The sequence below is a fragment of the Emydura macquarii genome, unplaced genomic scaffold (genome assembly GCF_026122565.2).
Source record: "Emydura macquarii macquarii isolate MOO-44397 ecotype Brisbane River unplaced genomic scaffold, CSIRO-AGI_Emac_v2 contig_1146, whole genome shotgun sequence".
NCBI lineage: Eukaryota > Metazoa > Chordata > Testudines > Chelidae > Emydura > Emydura macquarii.
In genome coordinates this window covers 12245796-12267466 of record NW_027131283.1, presented here as the reverse complement: position 1 = coordinate 12267466, position 21671 = coordinate 12245796, and the positions used below count along the sequence as shown (strand labels likewise).

General features: G+C 45.1%; 1 protein-coding gene across 1 annotated transcript; it reads left to right on the top strand.

Moving 5' to 3' along the window:
- The first annotated feature begins 9271 nt into the window (after positions 1-9271).
- FAM162B (family with sequence similarity 162 member B) lies at positions 9272-21019 on the top strand. The gene is made up of 4 exons (XM_067546641.1): positions 9272-9681; positions 10721-10832; positions 18970-19078; positions 19369-21019. Exons 1-4 carry the CDS (start codon positions 9525-9527, stop codon positions 19462-19464), a joined length of 474 nt encoding a protein of 157 aa, XP_067402742.1. The 5' UTR covers positions 9272-9524; the 3' UTR covers positions 19465-21019.
- The last annotated feature ends 652 nt before the right edge of the window (positions 21020-21671 follow it).

Sequence of the window (21671 nt, the reverse complement as noted above, 5' to 3'; positions counted from 1 at the left end):
GCTTTGTCAAGCCTCAGCTTAAAAACCTCTAAGGATGGAGATTCCACCACCTCCCTAGGTAACCCATTCCAGTGCTTCACCACCCTCCTAGTAAAAAACTTTTTCCTAATGTCCAACCTAGACCTCCTGCCCTGCAACTTGAGACCGTTGCTCCTTGTTCTGTCATCTGCCACCACCGAGAATAGCCTAGCCCCATCCTCCCTGGAACCCCCTTTCAGGTAGTTAAAGGCTGCTATCAAATCCCCCCTCATTCTTCTCTTTTGCAGACTAAACAAGCCCAGTTCCCTCAGCCTCTCCTCATAAGTCCTGTGCTCCAGCCACCTAATCATTTTGGTTGCCCTCCGATGGGCTCTCTCCAATTTTGTCCACCTCATTCCTAGAGTATGGCACACAGAATTGGACACAGTACTCCAACTCAGGCCTCACTACTGCTGAGCAGTGCAGGGCAATTACCTGCCAGGCCTTAGAGACAGCACTTCTGTTAATACCCCCCAGAATGATATTAGCCTTTTTCACAACTGCATCAAATTGTTGACTTATATTCAATTTGTGATCCACTATAACCCCAGATCCTTTTCAGCAGCACCGCCTGGCCAGTTATTCCCCATTGTCTAGCTATGCATTTGATTTTTCCTTCCTAACTGAAGTACTTTTCACTTACCATTATTGAGTTTCATCCTGCTGAATTCAAACCAATTCTCCAATTTGTCAAGGTCATTTTGAATTCTAATGCTGTCTTCCAAAGTGCTTGCAACCCTCGACCTTGGTGTCATCTGCAAATTTTATAAGCATACTCTCCACCCCATTATCCAAGTCATTAATGGAAAATATTCAATAGTAGCAAACTGTAGCGAGGGGGTATGGCTTCCGTCAGAGATGGACAGGGAGGAACCCCTATCCTCCCCCTGATGGATGGAGCCAGGACACCCACACCTGCTCTGCCAGAAGCAGAAAGGTGGGACAGGAAGCATAAAAGGTGAGTCCTCTAGCTCAGTTGGACTGGAGCTGCTGAAGCAGAAGGACGTCTCTCCCCCAGTGTTGGTGCCCAAGCCTGACCACTGTAGAGCTGAGGAGCTGGAGGAGCTGCCGAAGCTGCCTGCTGCCTGGGACCCACTGGAGCTGCCTGCCGCCTGGGAGGAGCTGTTGGGGTTACCACTTGCTGTTTACCCCAGGGAGATGGACGATGACCTTGAGGTGCTGGTACTCCAGGAAGGGGAGGTAGGAAGTAGCCCAGGGGAACCAGACTACAGTCTGGTTGTGCTGTTGCCTGATACCACATTGGTGTGTTTCGGCTGGAGCTCCGCTGACCCAGTGGTGGAACACTCCATTGCTGTGAGGGTCCTGGGCTGGGACCCAGTTGTTCCCCTGCTGCCGACCTCACCCCTGGGGTGGCAGCTATCTCATCATCGGCCAGAAGGCCTGATGGTGCTCAGCCCCTGCTTGTGAGCCCCTAGGTTGTGTTGGTACTCTCCCCCACTGGAGAACCCCTAGACTGTTGGTACTCACCCTCTGCCTGAGGGCCTGGGGGCATAGACTGCGTAATTGCCCTACGCTGCCTGAGGGCCTGGGACCATAGACTGGTTGTTTGCTCTGCTCCTGCCTGAGGGGCCCAAACCCTTGAACACTAATAATCCCCCCTTTGAGCTTTTGTCCCCACAGAAGTGCCATAGTGATGGGGTGTGATCTCCCTCCCAGACAAACAGGGAGGGATGGCCCATGTCCTCACAGACCCACGACTGACTCCTGTGGGACACCACTAAATATGCCCTCCCAGTTAGACAGCAAACCATTCATAACTATTCTTTGAGTATGATCTTTCAACCAGTTCTGCACCTTAAAGTAATTTTCTCCAGACCACATGTCCCTAATGTGCTTATGAGAATGTCATGTGGGACTGTGTCAAAAGCCTTACTAAAATCAAAATATATCATGTCTACTGCTTCCTCCCATCCACAAGGCCTGTCAAAGAAGGAAATTAGGTTGTTTTGGCATGATTTGTTCTTGACCACTCCATATTGATTATTCCTTATAACCCTGTTATCCTTTAGGGGATGACAAATTGCTTGTTTAATAGCTTGTTCTAGTATCTATGCATGTATCAAAATTAGGCTGACTGGTCTATAATTTCCCAGCTCCTCTTCGTTCACTCTTTTAAAGATTGGAACTATATTTGCCCTTCTCCAATCCTTTGGGACTCACCCATCCTCCATGAGTTCTCAAATATAATTGCTAACAGTTCCAAGACTGCTTCAGCTAGTTCCTTAAGTACCCCAAGGTGAATCTGATCAGGCCCTGCTCACTGAAACACATCTCATTTATCTAAATATTCTTTAATCTGTTCTCTCCCTGTTTTAGCTTGTGATCCTTCTCCTGGGGACTATGGGAGAGTTTGGGAGCAACAGTGGTAATATGTTTAGAGCATGGGGCTGTAGGATTAGCCTAGCGGGGCAAGCATCCATTTTGGGAGGAATGGAGGTGGGTAGGGATGTGGCAGATTTTTATGAGGAGAGCATGAGGGAGATGTGGGGCATGGGCGGCCAAAGAGGAATGGAGAGGAGTTGTGGCCTGATGAACCCTCAGGCCTCAAGCCTATCCACTGTTGCCTCACTCCAGGACCCTTCTCCCTCCACACACATTTCTGTTCCACCCAGGCACTGAATCCCCCTCATGGCCTTCTGCTACCCAGTCCATTGACTGCCACCCTGGCCCCCCAGAGTTCTATGCAAGGCAGCACTGGTAAGTCCAACAATGTATCTGATAGGGCTTGACAATTCTGCTGACTATTCTTAGCAGAACTAGTAAAGGATATGCCAAATTATGTTATGTGATATGTAGAAGTGTCCTGAGGCGGCCTGTCATCAGTTATCAGACCATACATGTGAGAACCATGCAGAGTTTATGGGGACTGTGTTTCCTTAGCTAGGGAGAGCTGGAAAAACGGGAGATGCTGAAGGTCCAGTTTCAAAAATGGAGTATTTTTAAATGTTTCCTCTGCCAAGGGTAATGTATAATAATTATAATTAATAATTTTATTACCATAGCACCTAGCAGCCCCAGTCATGGACTTAGACCCCATTGTGCTAGGAGCTGAACAAACTCAGAACAGTCTCTGCCCCAAGGAGCTTACAAACTAAGTACAAGACAGAAGACAATTGATGGATACAGGCAGATGGAGGAGTACAAAGAAACAAATGAGACAATATTGTCTAAAAAGGCAAGACAGACACAGGGTGGTGAAGGGGTAGAACACACCAGCAGAGTGAACAACCTGATGGTGGCAAACATCATGTCAGTTCCATAATTTTTTGGGGAGTTAGGAGGAGATCAGCTAAACGGAAAGAGAAAGAAAGAGAAGGGGGTGAGGTGGACAGGACAGGGGAGAAGACATTAAGAAAGGCATGTGTGGAGTGAAGCTGAGATGAAGACTGGAGGGGGGAGAGAGGGAGGGTTGGAGCAAACAGGGCAGAAAAAGGGAACAATCCAAGTTTTGACTGAATAGTCTGAAGGTCCCTGCTTCTGTTCCTGCTGGCTGGAGTTTCTGGCTGGCACCTTTCCACAGTTCCCTGCCAAGGCCACGTGGCTGGGGGAAAGGGAGGCACCATCTGGATCCCAGAAACAAACAAACAAAAAACCTATAGAAAATTCAGTCGTCCCAGGAAGAGTGAGAGTGCCTGGCTATGTACACACTGACGGCGGCAAATTCACAGCCATCAGATTGATTTTTCCAGTTCGATTGAGCGGTGGTGAAGACATAGTCAATTGGTCCAGAAGTTGATCTCATAAAACCACCTCCCCAAAAAGCGTAGCGCTGTGTCGATAGGAACACATTTCCTGTTGACACAGCACAGTGGAGATGGTGCACTAAAGGGAAGTTACGAAGTCAACGGGAGTTACGCAAGCTACTCTGCATAGCTTGTGTAACTCCCATCAACTGCCCCCCGAATTTTGCCAGCCGTGTAGTCCTGCCCTCAGTTCTGGAGGTGGATTTCGGTCATCAAAGTGTGAAAAACAAGGATTTCATTCCTGAGTCAAGTCCAAATCTCAGCACCACCTTAACTGTGGAGTCATTGCCTGTGTCTTAGACTGTGTAGTACTAAACAGATTGTGCTGTTTACTTTAAAACAACCTCCACTTTCTTAGTGTGGAAGGACCCTGCCATTCATTGTCACAATGATAGGTGATGTTTTGGGAGGCTTTAAAGACATTTACTTGTAACAGCAGCAGAAGTGACACACACATATACCCCCACCTCTATCCTTTAAACATCATAATGACCACAGAAAGCTCCAGCATGGAATTTTCATTGTTTGAAATTAGTGGGACGTTGTTCTGTGAGGGGAATGAAATAGCTAATTAAATGCATGTGATTAAATGGCAAAAACTCTCTTAGCTTATTATAATAAGCACAAAACACTAAATAATTGCAGTTTAGAACCATATATAGCCACAGTACACAAGATCTCTGGGGGAAAAGAGCAAACAGAAACCCCTTCAAATATACATAATGTATATGGTCCAAGTATATGCTATCTGACTAAACTCTGATTCGGGAAATAAAATTGACTCATATACTAAGGCATTTAATGTCTCTTTCCTTTAAATATAGATTGATACAAAAATAGCTTTCCACGTTGACATGTAGAATAGGGGAGGGCAAGTATTCAAGAACTAGGACATGATCATTCAAAACCCTGCACTTTTATGTCAACAGGACAATAAAAGAAAAAATTTTGTACCTTGAGAGCTGTCCATTTTACTGCAGATCCTAATACATATTTCGGTCAGAATTTCAGACACACGGTTCAAATAATGTTACTAACATGGAAAGCTCCATTCAGCGTGGATTTTTGTTGTTTCCAGGGCCTCCATTACTGCAGTATCTGAGGACTTCATGATCTTTGATGTTTTCATCCTGACAATACCTGACAATGTGAGAGAGGGAAGTACTATTATACCCATTTGATAATCACCTGTGATACAAAGGCTTAGATCCTCAAAGGTATTTAGACTCCTAATACCTTTGGGGATCTGGATTTAAGTGACTTGTCATAAATCACCCAGGAAGTCTGTGGCAAAACAGAATTGGGTTTCCTTATTCCCAGGTTAGTACCCTAACCACTGCAACATCCTTCCAACAGGTGAGTGTCTCAACAGCCTGGGGCCTTCTTAAACCATCTAGAAAGCATTCTTAGTCAGGGGGAGTCAACCTCCCTCATCTTAATTTGAAACAGTCCAAAACTGTTGACCTCAGGGCATGCTACAAAGTGCATTTTTGGAGGGAGCTTTTGGGGGAAGGGAGATACCCCTGGAGATGGAGGTGACGCACTGCAATCTGCATTATAGAGTCTATTTAATTATGGTTATACTATGTGGAGTGGCTATGAGTACTTTACTTTTCTTTAGTGATCATGTTTTTCAGCAATTGTCAGGGCCACAGTATGTGGCTCTTAAACATTTGATTTCAGAAACAATTACGATTATGTATACATTTAGATTTATAAGGCTCACAGAGAGTTACCTACCTCACCCTCCACCAGGGGAGAATAATTAAGGTGAACTGTTTGGTAGCACTTCAATATTTGTTTTAAAGGCAATAAGCCATATTAGCATTCCAGAGCATTTCACACCCATTCTACTTGCTGAACTACAGCGTTTTATGTATTTTTTTGTGCTGCTGCCATCTAGTGGTGCATTAATATTGCACCTTTTTGTGTGTTTGTGTTGGACAAGGAAGTTCTAGTGCTGCCCTAATACCCGTAAAAGTGATCTGTCTTTTTACTCATGCATTAGAAATATTTTTAATGCAAAAATTGTTGAATTATCATTGGGGTTGTGCCTGCAGGTGCTACTGTTTGCAATGATTTCTTTCCCATTTCTTCTTAAATCCACATATATGTGTTTCAACTGATATAAGGATATTAATTTGTAAATTTTAACTTTTTAAAGTACAACAGATCTCCTATAGTTTCATAGAGGTGAAAGCCAGAAGGGTCCATAGATCATGTAGTCTGACTTCCTATATATCACAGACTATTAAATTTCACCCAGATACCCCTCGAATGTGCCTAATAGTTTGAATTAAACTGGCGTGTGCCACAGGCAGAGAACAAGAGAAAGCAAGGTGCCACCACTGTCTGAGGCCCTTGCAATCAGACTGCGCCTCTTTGCTCTGTCAAGCATTGTGAAAGCAGAAAAGGTCAAAAGTACTTCTCATCTGGAATAAAAGTATATCATTAGAATTTGCAGTTTTGAGCCTTGAGAGAAGTGGTGATATGCTAAAAATATGGATGTATGCGATATTAGCACATGTGACATGATACTGATTCAGCTTTGTACTGAAAAATGAAACTGGTTTGTTCCACATATCTCTTTGCTACTAGCACTGGATTCTGAAGTAAAAGGTGAGGAAAGAGACATCATGTAGCATGCAGATTTGCTAGAGCCAGAGGCCAGATGGAGTCAGGACAGTGGTTTCATTTACATTACAAGCTGTTTTACAACTGCGCACTGGCTGCCGGAAGACTTCCCAAATGGAGCCAGATGAATGAAAAATATGCAACAGACCTGTCACACAGCAATGGAACATATTATTAATTTGATTCAATCCACTGAAATTCCTCGTACAAAAGATCCATAGGCATCTTCCACTGGCAGTTTTTTTTTTTTATTTTAACTTTTGCAGCCAAAATACCTGATGGAAGAGATGCACCATAATAGCTACCATTTGCAGCACTTTTGCAGAAAGTGTTGGTTTGTTTGCCATAAAATGGAAAGAAATGATTTATATCTGCAGAAAATCATAAGGAAATTCTGCAAGGAACTAAATAATGCAAAATCCATGCTAGTTCCTCAGAGGCATTTTCAGCCCACCTCCAATTTTTGCAAAAGACACTTGATTTCCTGATGCATACTGGACCGCTCTTTTAGGATGTACATGAGATTGGACACAAATAATGTACTGTGCACATGCACAGAGAACAAAACAAAAATCTCGTCCCATCCATGATATAGAGCAGATGGTTTTCTGTGCAGGAAGTAGTAAACATACTGCTTCTATGTGGAAATTATTTTCTGCCTCTTTATTAAGTGGATACCATAAGAAATAAATGTGAAGCCCTACCCTATAAGCAGCAAGGTGAAGAAAAATGCTAATTACTGCACCCTGAAGTTTTCAAGAGTTTCCTAAGGTTGCTAACATAATGCAGTCAGAATTATGAACCCCTTATTTACCAGGAGCCAGATTCTCTAATCCAGAGAGCTGCATTTAGTGAGGGGCAAAGGGTGAATGGGAAGGTGGCTTTATGCCATCTTTGTATTCCCCCAGTCTTAGAGCTGGCAAGAGGCCACTTTGCCTCAGTGCTGCTTTAAGCTGTGCCAAGCTGCCTGTTGGACAAAGGGACTGTCCTGGCAATAGGATAATACCAGGACATAGAGAGCTTCCCCCTTTCTCTCAGGTATGCCCTTACACAAGAAACTGCATGAGCACTAGATCATGCAGGAGAAATCATCAGCTGACCAGTTAAGATGGCTTCACAGCCTTTTGAAAAGCCAGAGGAGCACAAAAGAGCAGCAGTGTGGCTGAGAATCCAGGCTCAGGCTTTTAACGCTGTTGGAGTAATATTGTTCTGGGAGAGTAAACTTGGGAACAATTTTTGCTAGGTTGATCCCACAGCCTGTGCTCTAATGGGCTGTTTGCTACTTGACAAACAGTGACTCCTTTTGACAGTTCTGATATTTTTCCATGGCAGGCAGGCAAGCAAACATGGAAACTCACCATCACCTCCTAAGACCTTTGATGGTAATTAAACTGCACTATGATAGCCTGTTGAGATATTTGACCCCTTTCAATGGCTGCTAGCCAGGACAGGCAGGGATTGCTGTTTGCCAGAAGCTGGGAATGGCCGACAGGATGGATCACTTGATGATTACCTGTTTTATTCATTCCCTCTGAAGCACTTGGCATTGGCCACTGTCGGAAGACAGGATACTGGGCTAGCTAGACCATTGGTCTGACCCAGTATGGCCGTTCTTATGTTCTTTCAGAAAGGAAAATTCTGCTGGGAGGCTGCATGAAGCAGTGTTGTTACTATCGGTTACAGCGTAGCTGGCACTGCCTCCCTCAGACACTGGTGGGGTTCCTTCCAATGACTGAGGGATCTGTGGCCATGGGATTCATAGGTTCCCAAAGGCCAGCCCTAAGTGGAAGAAAGGGTTCTATGAATAATCCAGGACCTTTAGGAAAAATCAGTGACAGGCTTCCAGTCCCTGCAGTCCATTAATATTCATTCACAAGGCCATTTTACATGGCAAAGGACTAGAAATATAATTTAGCAACAATGATATTAGTCTTGATATTTTTAAACTGAAAATTAGGGGCTTTCTTAGCTGTTGACTTTGTGAGCCCCAAAATGGGCATTTACACTGCACTGGCACTAGTTGCTGGAGTTGATTTTTGTGTCCCTTTTAAACAGAACATCTACACTTTCTTGTTGGGCATTTCATGCGTATCAGAACATGACTGGTTCTCAGGCTGGCAAAACATTTATTTGTGCTGGTGCTGGCAGTTACCTAGCATGGCAGCAGTGAGATTCGATGCAGGCACAGGATCTATTGTTACTGATTAATTGCATTGTGGTAGCATCTATAGGCGCCATTCAAGAATCAGGCTTCCATTTTGCTAGGCCCTGTGCACACTGGGGCAAGCTAAGTACATGATACTGGCAAGAGGGAAGTCTGATGCGACAGAGGCTGACTTTACAATCCTCTTCTCCCCGACATTTGCTAATTTACAAGGGGTCTATCCTACATATGCGTGAAGTATTTTTTGCTACACACTTTTACCTGTGGGTAGCAAATGCTGCTGGATGTTTTTCTCTCCCTCACAGTTTGCTAGCCTGGACCAGTCCTCTCAACCCCAGCCCAGTGAGAATAGGGTGATCAGACGTCCTGCTTTTATAGGGACAATCCCGATATTTGGGCCTTTGTCTTATATACACCTGCCTATTACCCCACATCCCCTGTCCCGATTTTTCACCCTTGCCATCTGGTCCCCCTTAAGCCAGAAGCAGAATCCACCTGGCTTCTCTCACCCATGAGGCCCAGCTCACTGGAGCAGCAATGAGAGGGTGGCTGGGGGCAGCAGTTTGAGGGGGTGGCAGGTAAGAAGGCCAGAGGGCAGGCAGAGGGAGACGGGGCCATCAGAACCCGCCAAGAGAAGCAGCTGCCGCCTGCCCAGGAGAAGGGGGAGCGTTTGCCAAGGGCTGAGAGGGAAGCCAGCAGCCCCTGGCTTGCCGGACCAGCGCTGCAGCAGCTGGGACTAGCACTTCCCGCTGAGGGAGGTTCGGGGGGGCGGCCAAGAGGAGCTGGTGAAGTTCTCGGGGCTGGAGGGAGGAGGCAGCTCCGCTCCGCTCCCGGGCCCGGAGAAGGGGGCGGGCGCAGGGAGGCTGCGAGGGGCTGGAGTCGGTGCCCAGAGGTCCCCGCTCGGCTTTGCCTGCCCGGCCCGCGCAGCGCGACTCCTCCTCGACATGCTGGCGGCAGCGGGGAGCCGCGTCTGCCTGGCCCGGCTCCTGGCCGGCGGGCAGCTCCAAGTCCCGCTGCTGCGGCCGGCAGCCCGGGGGATCCCGGCCCCTGCAGCCTCCTCCAGCAGCGCCCAGGACCGGAGCCCCGGGGCCGGCAGCTCGGGTGAGCCCAGAGACACCCCCTTCCCTCCAGGAGCCGGCACCAGGGGCGCCCCACGGGGACGTGTCCCGGCTCTTCCCAAGGCTGGATCTCCCTCCTGTTACTGGCACAATGGGGGGCTTGGGTCCAAGCCCTGGCTGGATCTAGCGTGTAGCCCCCTGCTAGCCCCCCAGCAGATGGGGTAGAGACACGGGATTTGGGGGGACGGTGGAAGCAGCATTGGCTCTTCATTTTGAGACTCACTTTTCTGGGGCCGCGGGGCCACCCTTCGGCGAGCTGCAGCGGCCGGGTCTGAGCTCTGGGGGCGCGGCGAGCGCGGGATGCGGCGGGGCCTGGGTTTTGAAAGCTGCAGCGAAAGCAGCTGGCCACGTTCCCGAGTGAGGCGCGGGACTGGGGGCGCTGCTACGCGTGCTGGAGCCACCTGCCCGATCTGGGGCCCTGCGGCTGTCCTGGGCCAGGCTGAATGAACAGCTGGATGTTTGGGTTGGACTGGGGGGGGGGGCGGAGCAGCTACACTTGATCTCTTATGGGGCTTTAGCACTGGGAGTGGAGTTGAAAATGGGCTGGAGCCCTGTGTGGAAATGGGGTTTTACTCCTCGGCCGTGTTGCAGCGGGGTGTAGATGTTTGGCGTGCAGTAGTAGGAGCAGGCATACAAATCAGCAAATTCCTGGTAGATCCAGCTTCTTCCCAGAGGTGCAAACGTGATCATAGTGAGAGAAATAAGTTTTTGAGCTACACAGAGTTCCTCTTCTGGTCTCTTTCAGCAACAGAAGTTGGCCCAATAAGAGATATTACCTCACCCACCTTGTCTCTCTAATATCTGGGATCCACTCAGCTACAACGCCGCTGCAACGGTAGAAAATAGTGGTGATTTGAGGTGCAGGAAAGGGGATCCAAGAGTAAAGGTTAAGGTCTTTACCACAGCAAATCAAAGCCACTGAACCCAGTAACAGAGATGGAGCATGGCTAGAGATCCCCCCAATCCCACTACCCCTCTAGTGCACAAAGTGATTAGGTGCTTTTCTCTGCTTTATCTTTAAGCTGAGAAGATATACAAAATACCTGGCAAATACAGACCTTCCAAGTTTGACAAAAAAATCCTCATGTGGACAGGACGCTTCAAGACCGAAGAAGAGATTCCCTCCAGGATCTCGTAAGTGCATCATTCTTTTCCTACAGAGGCTTACTGGGCTGGAAAGAGGCTGGGGGAGAAAGGGGCATTCCTCCTTTTTAAATCACCCCGAAAGTTTGAACCAGCCAACCTTTTCCAACATCGATGAACATTTAGGAGACAGACATAAGGGACCGTGAGATGCTGTGCCCCCTCTTCCTCTGCTCACATTTCGCCTCCTCCTTCCCACTCAATGACTCGCTATTGGGTCCCAGCTCCATCTGCGCCAGGTTGCCTTTATACTCTCACTTGCTGGGGGGTCGGGTGGTTGCTGAGGTATCAAATCTCACACCCTATTGTGGTAGATTCCTGAGGCAGAGATAGTCCCTTCACTGAGCGGCCCCTTATTTGTGGCCAGGATCTTATTAGCAGTTTATGACCGAATTTCCAAAAGAAGATAATCCTATGGGCCGAGCACACACTGTCAAAACAGTGAATACATCCAAACATAAGGCTAGATGTAATCAATCGGAGCATGAGGGAAGGGTGTTAAGCTTTCAACAACATATCATCTCTGGAATTGGGAAAACTCAAAATGCTAAAATATAAGTCAGAGGCTAACATTTTTCCAGGGCTTTCCCTCCTCCTCCTGTTTCCCTTGAGGATTTCAAGCATTTTTAGATTATTTTAGAGTTTACAATTTAAGATCCAAGACCGAGTGCTCATCATCGTCATCAAGGTAAACAACTACACGCCTGAGTAAGGTAGGTAGTATTTGGGCCTAAATGTGATAGTGGTTTGAGCTTTGGTTGTATTTACAGAGTGACTTATTTATATGCTTGGTTTATCAAATATGTAATCAGAGGAAGATTGTATCAGTAAACCATATTTTCTGTTATGGACGACATAAAAAATGTATCTTCTAACTTGTCTGACATTGTCAAACAACATCATTTAGTGATCATCCACTTCATACAATTTATTACAGGGCAAGGAAGTATTTGAGAAAGAAGAGGGTGGGGGAGGGGAGACAATGAGGGGAAAGATAGAAGCATGTACTTACTGCCTGTTAAAAAAAATACTTGAAAAGAGGTATTTCTAGGACAATACTGAATACCCTGAGGATAAGTCTTGGTGCTACGTTGCTCTCCAACTAACCATCACCAACTCAGTTTATGTCACTGAAAATTCTTCTCTCTCCCCCACCCCCGCAGTAATTAAATATAAATGTGAGGTTCATGTAACATTAACTAATGTTTATTCCTTAGCCTCATTGATACATAATGTTTCCCATCCACAGAACTTTTAATCACCAGCCTTTATCCCTACTTGGCCATACACAACCTACTGAACTTTATCAAGAGGCAGTAATTTACAAGAAAAACTCCAGGATGTTTCCTTTGTTCCCAATAGTTTCATTCCTAACACAGCTGAGAAAATAAGCAAGAGCATCTCTGCAATAAACAATAGCCCCAACTTTTGTCTAATATTAATCCCCTGGCTGTTCCCTACTCATCTCACTCTTTGTCAGAATTATTTCCACTCTTAATGAGAAACCCCGACTTCTTGAGGTCAATGGGAAAACTTGCATGACTTTAACAGGGCCAAGAATTTACACTCAGTCGTCAGTCTAGGAGAGTTATCTTTTAGAGAGAAATATGAAAGCAATTTTATATGTGATTTCGGAAGATTCATTTTAGATTGCTTTACATTCGAAAATGGGGGTTACAAAGGGCCATTCAAAACAATGAGGTGCTATCCCCTCAGAAGCCAAGCAGCCGGGAAGCTAGGTCAGGGACAATAGTCTCTAAGCCAGTGTGAAGGCACAGGGCCTCCATGCTGATGGTTCTGTGTATCTAGTAGATTTTTCGAAGATCCATATGGTCTGAGCACCAAAACCCCTACCTGCTACTGCAGACAAAACTTGCACCAGTGTCCTTTTCCCCCTGAAGATTTCAGAGGAAACTCTGTGATGTTTTTCCTCCCAGGACTTTTCCCTGTGGGAGAGGCTAAAAGGACCCTAATTTCCTTCTGTAACGTCAGTGGGAACTTTGCCTGAGAAAAGATTTGCTTAAGCAAATCTCCATTGATTTCAAGAGGAGTTTGACTTGGGTAAGGATTGAGGGATGCAGTCCTTAATGAAAGGCTACAGAAAACCATAATTAGGTTTGTTTCCTTGAAACAGTGGCAGAAAGCAGGTAGGAATTGGGATTGTGCTTCAGAACAGCTTCAATTAGTGCACTGTGAAATGTGATTAAGGCAGACAGATAATGCTTTTATATTTTGGCTTCTGCTGCTCTGAATGGATCCTAGATGAATAGTTTTATGTGCTAGTCTGGTTTTGCTCTCATACCTAATGTGTTTAGCAGTATAAAATACAGCTATCTGCCCACTGTGATCAAACCTGCAAGCCCTGCCAGCCCCCGCGAAGACACTCCATACCCTCAACGCTCATTACTGTAACCACGGGTTAGCTCAGTTGCTTGTAAGATTTGCCATTTTGTGTGGTGTTAAGGGAAGCACTGCAGGCCCCCCAGTTTCACCATATCTTTCCCCTTTTTAAAATGTTCTATGTGAAGGTACATTTAGACAGTGCTTGTTACCAGGCGGGTGGCAGCAGCAACCCACTTCCAGCCAAGTCACAGCTCCCAACGGGGAGGCGGGCGGCAGCCCCTCCGCTTCCTGCCAGGTCCCAGCCCCCAGCTTCTGGGGGAAGCGAGTGGCAGCCTCCTGCGTCTCACGAGCTGGGGTACAGCCTCCAGCACTCTGGCTTGAAGATGGGCAGCAGCCGCCTGCCCACATCCCTGGGTCCCAGCCGGCGTGAAAGCCTCCTCTGCCCCAGCTCGGATTGGGTGGCAGTCATCCACTTCCTAGGTTGGCAGCCAGGCAGCAGCCCCCCTCCCTGACTCAAAGCCCAGTGCCCAGAAAACTTGTCAATTTCACTGCTCTAGCTGACCAGCTGCAGATTTTACTAGTTATCCTCTTTTCCTGTCTCTCTCTCTCTCGCCCTCCTTCCCTGTCTCTCTCTCACCCCTTCCTCCTCTCAAATCTATGGCAAAAAATCTGGTGCAGCGCTTTACATTCCCCAGCATTGGCATGCCACTCAAAGCCTCCTAGCTTTGGCCAATGTCAACTCTAGCCCAGGTACATACTTGAGTTGCGCACCCCTGGTGTAAAGATGGTAACCCTACCCACACTAGGGCTATGTCTACACTGCCGAGGGAAGTCGACTTACTTTAAGTTGACTTTCAGCAGCTGATTTTTAGAAATTGCAGCAGCGTGTCTACACTACACTGTTTGCGCAGGTCTCCTGCATTTACACTGACCAGCCTTAATTCGAATTGCAAAGCCGTGCAATGTGGGTAGCTATCCCACAGTGCAACTAGCCACGGTGGCTGTTGGGACGAGTGTCATGGTCCCATGATGCAACACTGCTTCCCTCCTGCTTCTCTTCCTCCACCCCCAAACAAACAGGAAAAGTATTTTTGCGCCATTTTTTTACTCCCCGCGATCACCATTGCTGCAGAGACAGGGAGCCAGCTCAACTCTGCACTATTATTGTGAGCGTGACAAATACATCGTGGCTTATCATCGATTATTTTAGAAATAGAGCAAGAAGCCAAAGCACAGACAACACCAATGCCACTGAGGCTGCCTTGCTACAAGCCATCAGGCAGACCAATTCCCGATTGCTGCAGGCTGTAACGAGTCACCTGCAGTCTGTGGAGCGCCGGTTCTGGTGCAGGGAAACAAGCACAGACGGGTGGGACTGCATTGTTATGCAGCTGTGGGATAATGACCAGTGGCTGCAAAACTTTCGTATGTGAAGGCAACTTTCCTCGAACTGTTCTCGGAGGTGGTCCCATCCGTAAAGCACATGACTACTCACTTGAGACAAGCTATGACAGTGGAGAAGAGAGTTGCCATCGCTCTCTGGAAGCTGGCAACCCCCGACTATTAACGCTCGGTTGGAAATCAATTCGGAGTCGATAAATCTACAGTGGACGCTGCCGTGAATCAAGTGTGCAGTACCATAAATAGACTTCTGCTATGAAGGCTAGTGACTTTGGGAAATGTGGAGGACATAATGGAGGGGTTTGCCACGTTGGGTTTCCCAAACTGCAGGGGGGCCATTGAAGGGACACACATCCCTATCTTAGTGCCTGCCCACTTAGTGACCGAGTACATAAACCGCAAGGGGTACTTTTCCATGGTCCTGCTGGGGGTTGTGGATCACAGGGGTTGTTTCACAGACATCTATGTGGGGTGGTCTGGGAAGGTGCATGATGCTCGTGTATTTCGTAACTTGGGACTGTTCTCTAAGATTCAGGCAGGAACTTTCTTCCCAGACCAAAAAATTCACATCGGGGGTGTGGAAATGCCCATAGTGATCCTGGGGGATCCTGCTTACCTCTTGCTCCCTTGGTTAATGAAGCCCTACACCGGCCACCTTGACAGTGACAAGGAGTGTTTTAATAAGAGGTTAAGCAGGTGCAGAGTGGTTGTAGAATGTGCCTTTGGGCATTTAAAGGGAGATGGAGGAGTCTCCTCACTAGGCTGGACATGGATGAGAAGTACCTCCCTTCTGTGATATCTGCTTGCTGTGTTCTTCATAATGTGTGTGAAGTGAAGGGAGAAAGGTTCCCCCAGGGTTGGACTGTGGATGCAAAAAGACTAGCTGCCAATTATGAGCAGCCAGATGCCTGCGCTATGTGGAGAGCTAACCACGGAGCGCTTTGCATTAGGGAAGCTTTGAAAACCAGGTTCTGCAATGAGATGCAGGACTGATTTCTGTTCCTGTATGTTGTTTGCCTTTGTTTGCCATCAATATCTGTGCCCAGCAAATCCCTCCTGAACAAGATATGATTTAATAAAGAAACATGTTGAAATTATGCAAAACTTTATTTCTGAACATTCAAGTCATGGGGGAAAGAGGGGAGTGTCCATTCACTGTCTCAAGGGATAGCTGGCCAGCAAGCTACCACCCTATCAGTGTAGCCACCACTGCTTTCTGCTCACCGCCACTGCTTTCTTCTCACCTCCACCGGGGTGGAGGAGACACATACTTCAGCCTGGACAATCTCCTCTGAGACCTCTTGGAGGCGGGGGAGGGGGAGGGCGGCAAAGCCCTCGGTTGAGGAGCATTATGGAGGGGCTGCAGCGGGAGTCTGTCCTGCCTCTGCTCCTCCTGAAGCTCCACAAGCTGCCGGAGCATCTCTGCTTGGTCCCACATGATTCACAGCATTTCCTGTGTGGTACTGCGATCATGCGCCATCATTTCTCCACAACTCTTGCTGTCCATGTCCAATATCTGGGACAAGGTCAGCCTCCACGTTCTGTGCTCTGTCCCTGCGGCAGCTGAGGCGTTCATGAGCTCGCCAAACATGTCATCTCTTCTTCCCTCCTCCCTCCCCCTTTCTAATCTAAGCTAGTCTTTCTGCAGCATTTCTTAAGGGTCAGTCCAATGCCGTGGTGTCTACAGAATGAAAGAAAAATAACAAGGTAGCCACTGTTAGAATAGTGAAGAAAATGATACAACTCTAAACAATGTAGTTAATGATCCTCTGCTACAATGTAGTTAATGATCCCCTGCTACAATATAGACAATAATGGCAATGCAGTGCACCGGGCAAACACAGAGCCTCGTTCCACTCCTGACAATCCAGAAGGGTCTGCACGCTGTGCCATTACAGAGAGGATCAGGACAGCGTGGTGGTGGTGGGGAAACTGTAGGTCTTTTAAACCCTTACAGAGAGGAACTGCGGAGAGCATTGGGGTGTGGGGGTGACGTCTATACTTAAAACACAGATTTGCTGGACGCAGCAGGGTACCAGCAGTGTTCTGCCATGATGCAGGCTCCCTTGATTGCAGCGAAGTATCCTACCATGGAGGGAGGAACAAGGCAGACCTCCCCTGAAAAGTTTTGCGAAGGATTACATACATTAAAGTTTCTGTGATATATCAACTGATGATAAACGTAGCATTTCTCATCACATAAATCAACTGATCCTTGGGTAACCCCCCAGTACAGACTGCTTGAGGGTCAGGAATATGTCCTGACTTTCAGGGAGAATGGACACTTAGCTCTCCTGCAGCCTGCTCTCCTCAGCCTCCTCCTTGTCCACAGAGTCCTCATTGTTGATCATGGACTGTGACCTGGCAGAGGTATCGATGCTGCGGGGAGACACCGTGGTGGGATCGCCACCAAGAATTGCATACACCTCATCATAGAAGCGGCATGTTTTGGGCGAGGAGCCAGAACGGCTGTTAGCTTCCCTGGCTTTCTGATAAGACTCACACAGCTCCTTGATCTTCACACGGCAGTGCTGAGCATCCCTCTGGTGTCCCTTCTCCAGCATACCCTGGGATATCTTTCCATAAATATCCAGATTCCTTTCGCTGTCTCTGAGCTGAGCCAGAATGGACTCCTCACCCCACAACCCGATGAGGTCTAAAACCTCTGATCGACTACATGCTGAAGTGTGTTTAAGCTTTGAAGTAGCCATGTGGAGACCAGTGACAAAGCTCTCTCCACGCTGGCAGCACAGGAAATGAAAATTCAAATCTTCCCGGGAGATCTTATGGGGAGGGGACTTTTCCTGGTAGTGACCACTGAGCAGCAGAGAGCGACTGTCCAGGGCGGTCGAAACGGGGCATTGTGGATACATTCCAGAGGTCAATTAATCCAATTTAAGTGACGTTGTGTCTACGCTGACAATAAATCGATTTAACAAATTCGATTTAGACACTACGCCACTTGCAGAGGTGGTCTTATTAAGTCAATTTTCCAGGCACCTTAATTCGAACAGTGGTGCCAGTGTAGACACGGGTGTAAGTAGGTCGACTTAAGTGACGTTAAGTCGACGTAAGTCGCCAGTGTAGACCAGGCCTAGATCTGACAGCTGTCATGTCACGGCCTTATATACTCAGTCCTTCTTCCAATATATAAAATCCCGTGGAGAATTGAGTGTTGGGGTACTTATTAAAATTTTCAGAAGTTAGCGGGTACGTGCTACTTAAAAGGTTGAGAAACACTGGACTAGATTACCTTTGTGGTCCCTTCTAACCCTGGGTTTCCAATCCTGCAGATGCAGGCGATAGTCTTTAGAACACTGTTTCCAGGCCTCATATCCAGCAGACCAAGGGGTAAAATCAAGCTTTGGGAGACCCTTTGTGTGTGGTTTGGAGAGGTTCTATTTTTCTGCTTCCCAGCATGTTTTTAGTGCATGGCCCACTAGTGGTGTCCAATTATTTCAGGAACTAAAAAGCAGAGAAAACTAAATATCAGGAATGCATGCATAGAAAATAGGGAGAGAACCAGCAAGGGACAGGGGAGATCTGGAAGCAAGAGGTGGGATTGTTGAAAGCCAGGAGAAGGATCAAAGAGGGTTGGGGTGTTTTGTCAGTAAAGAGCTGTATTTGAATATAAGTGTGGCAAACAGCTTTCAAGAAAAGACTTATCTGTGCTCTAAGGATTCAACAAATCACACTCCCTCTGTCACGGCCAACAGTTTCTGCTCTTATTTAGGCATGCAATACTTGAGTTTCAGTTCCATGTGAAAGCATGGAAATATTGCTTGTGCTAATTTAATACCAGAATTACCCTTTTAAAAATAAAACAGGTGATAAAGACTAAAATCCATAATTGTGTAAAACTGATCAGTTTTATTAACATAACCTAATGTGAACTCAGATCTACAATAGACTGTATACAGTCAAAACTTTAAGCAGTTTTGAAGTGCTGTTTAGGTATTACAACTAATAAATACATCTATTTCGAATAGTCAAAAGAACTCCTCACATCAAGCAGTGTCAGTTCCACCTATATGAAAGGACTATTAGAAGGGAAGTATTTGACATTCACCACATCACTACTGACCAGTAACTTTAGATGCGGTTTATGCCCTGCCTATCTCAAGCATTGCAAATAGCTATAAGATCAAGAATCTCAAATCCACTTTGCATTGTTTTCACTAGAGAGGAGTAAGGTCCTAATATGTATTTTGTAATGCCAAGTAATACATGCGAAGCCCACCCTAGTCACGTAGTAGCTGGAAGCTTATTCTTCTAGAGAATTTCATTTCTGTTAAAAAAAAAAAAAAAAAGTTATATCTATTGTGTGCTGAACTAACTTCCTGATGTTTCATGCTAATTTGGTTCAATGCAATTTTAATTGTAGGCCAGAAATGCTGGACTTTGCAAGAAACAAAGCTCGAGTAAAAACCTGTTACATAATGATTGGACTCACAATTATTGCCTGCTTCGCTGTGATTGCATCAGCTAGAAGGGTGGGTATAGTGCCATGTTTTTTTAAAAACAAGGAGATAGGTCCATCAAGATTTACAAGTTTTTTTTTTAAGATATAAAAATATTTATATATGTATATAACTTGTTGCTACTGACTCAAATTTAAATCAAATGTATGTATTTCAGGTAACAAACCCTTCTCCCTCCACAAACCTGTATTCATAAAGCATCAGAGATAAACAGTAGCTAGTACTGTGGTGCAAGGTTTTTCTAAAGTGTGATTTAGTTATTCACAGGACACTACTCTCAATTTGATGTTTTATTTTTGCAGACTGAACACCATGAGTCCCTAACAAGCTGGAACCTAGCAAAGAAAGCCAAGTGGCGTGAAGAGGCTGCAATATTGGCAGAGTCTAAGACTAAATAATATTTCTATTGAAAATGGTGAATCTGCTAGTAGGAGCAAACAAGCAAACGCAAACACACACACACACACACACACACCCACACCAGTTACTTGACACAATTAGCAACTGTCTAACTCAGTGGCTCTCAACCTTTCCAGACTACTGTACTCCTTTCAGGAGTTTGATTTGTCTTGCATACCTGAGTTTTACCTCACTTAAAAACTACTTGCTTACAAAAATTAGATATAAAAATACAAAAAAGTGTCACAGCGCACTATTACTGAAAAATTGCTCACTTTCACCATATAATTATATGGGAAATCAATTGGAATATAAATATTGTACTTTCATTTCAGTGTATAGTATTTGGAGCAGTATAAGCCAATCATTGTCTGTATGAAATTTTAGTTTGCATTGACTTCACTAGTGCTTTTTATGTAGCCTGTTGTAAAACTAGGCAAATATCTAGATGAGTTGATATACCCCCTTGGAAGACCACAGCGTGCCCCAAGGGGTATGCATACCCCTGGTTGAGAACTACTGGATAACTAGTTAGCAGACTGCTATGGTAACGCATCAACACATTAGAGCCCAACAATGTTGTACTCACCAAAAAAAAAAAAAAAAAAAATGTTGGGAAAGAAAGGAATATGGTGTCTTTTTCTACATTACAGAGATATTTTCAGTACTTGGAGCATATGACCAAGGTCTTCAAATCTTCAGAAAGTTCTAATAATTTGAGTTTCAAGAGTTTCTATCTGTTGTTTGTTTTTTGCCTCATTTGATAATATGTAACTGTCCACAAAGACAGCACACGCTACCTACCCTGTCCTGAAATCTCTTCCTGTTATATTTGATTTTGGACATTGATCTATAGACACAAGATTATGTTACTGACAAGAACCACCATTTGAGAAATGTTACATATTAAAGCAGGGAGGGTAAAAAAAAGTTGTGCAAGTCACAAAACATTTAAATACTAAGGAAGCCAGTGAGTATGTAACTTTTTTTTTTTTGTAGTTTTATTGATTCTACTTACGTAATTTATTTCTGTAGTTCTATGTAGTAGGAAAAATTAGTAGCATCTCTACAGTATTTCTGTTGAATCTTATTTACTCGACTGTGCTGAACTGACAGTTTACTTATGCAGAGTTGTTGTAGCAGTGTCAGTCACAGATATTAGGGAGACAGGGTGGGAGAAGTAATATCTTTTATTAGACCAACTTCAAAAGCTTGTCTCTCTCACCAATAGAAGTTGGTCCAAAAAAAGATATTACATCACCCACCTTGTCTTGCTAAAGTTTACTTAGTTCTTTTGCAAATTAAAACACAGGCAGTATTTTAGTCTCTCTAGACTTTTCCTCTGAAAACTCTTGGGAATTCCCATGACATTTTGCAAGTGAAGAAAGAATGAAAGATGGTGATAATCAGAGGCATGTACGTGTTTATGATAGAGATATTTTCAAGGCTAGTTTTAAAACTCATTTCATGCAATATTTTGTTTAACCCCTGTCCATTCCTTCCCCAAAGCTGATTTTTCTGGCATGACACACTATTCTATAGTATGGAAGTCAAGTCATAATTTTTACTGAATACGGCTCTTATAAATACAATCTCTATACTAATGTATTTGCTATTTTCTAAGACTTAGAACTAATTTTAGAATACTAATGAATGCAATACACTCACCTCTGTAAAATAGCTTTTATTAGTTTTTGTATAGTATTCTGAATTGAAACATTCCATAATATTGCATACTGTTCACGTATTGGTTTGTTCAGATACACAATAACAGGCCTCCAATCTGGATTTAAAGATGCACTATCATTCTGCTTAAAGTCACTATAGGCATTTTAGATTTATACATTACATAAAACCATAATGCCAAGAGAAAGAAAAAATTCTCATTTAAGATTTCAATTAAACTTTTGCAGTAGTTTCATGTTAAGAAGAGGCATTTTACCCTGCATATCAATTTGCATTTTAAAAGTCTCACTTCAATCTTTTTTGTAAGACAAAAACCCAAATGAGAAATGATCATGAAGGAAAAAGGATAGTGCATCTTTTACACATAGACCCAATAGAGATCATTTTCCAAACCTGTTCTACAGTAAAGAAGTTATTTCTGTGCTAACATTATTACTATTATCTTTTGTTTTCCTCTTGTGATTGCTGCTAGCAATAGTGTTTAACGCAAATACTACAAAATTGAACAGCAGTATGAACA

Bases quoted from the DNA above. Each gene is read 5' to 3' on its own strand.
- FAM162B (XM_067546641.1), top strand. From the start codon at position 9,525: ATGCTGGCGGCAGCGGGGAGCCGCGTCTGCCTGGCCCGGCTCCTGGCC. The intron at 9,682-10,720 runs GTGAGCCCAGAG...TTTATCTTTAAG, and splicing joins CCCCGGGGCCGGCAGCTCGG to CTGAGAAGATATACAAAATA. The intron at 19,079-19,368 runs GTGGGTATAGTG...TTATTTTTGCAG, and splicing joins TGATTGCATCAGCTAGAAGG to ACTGAACACCATGAGTCCCT.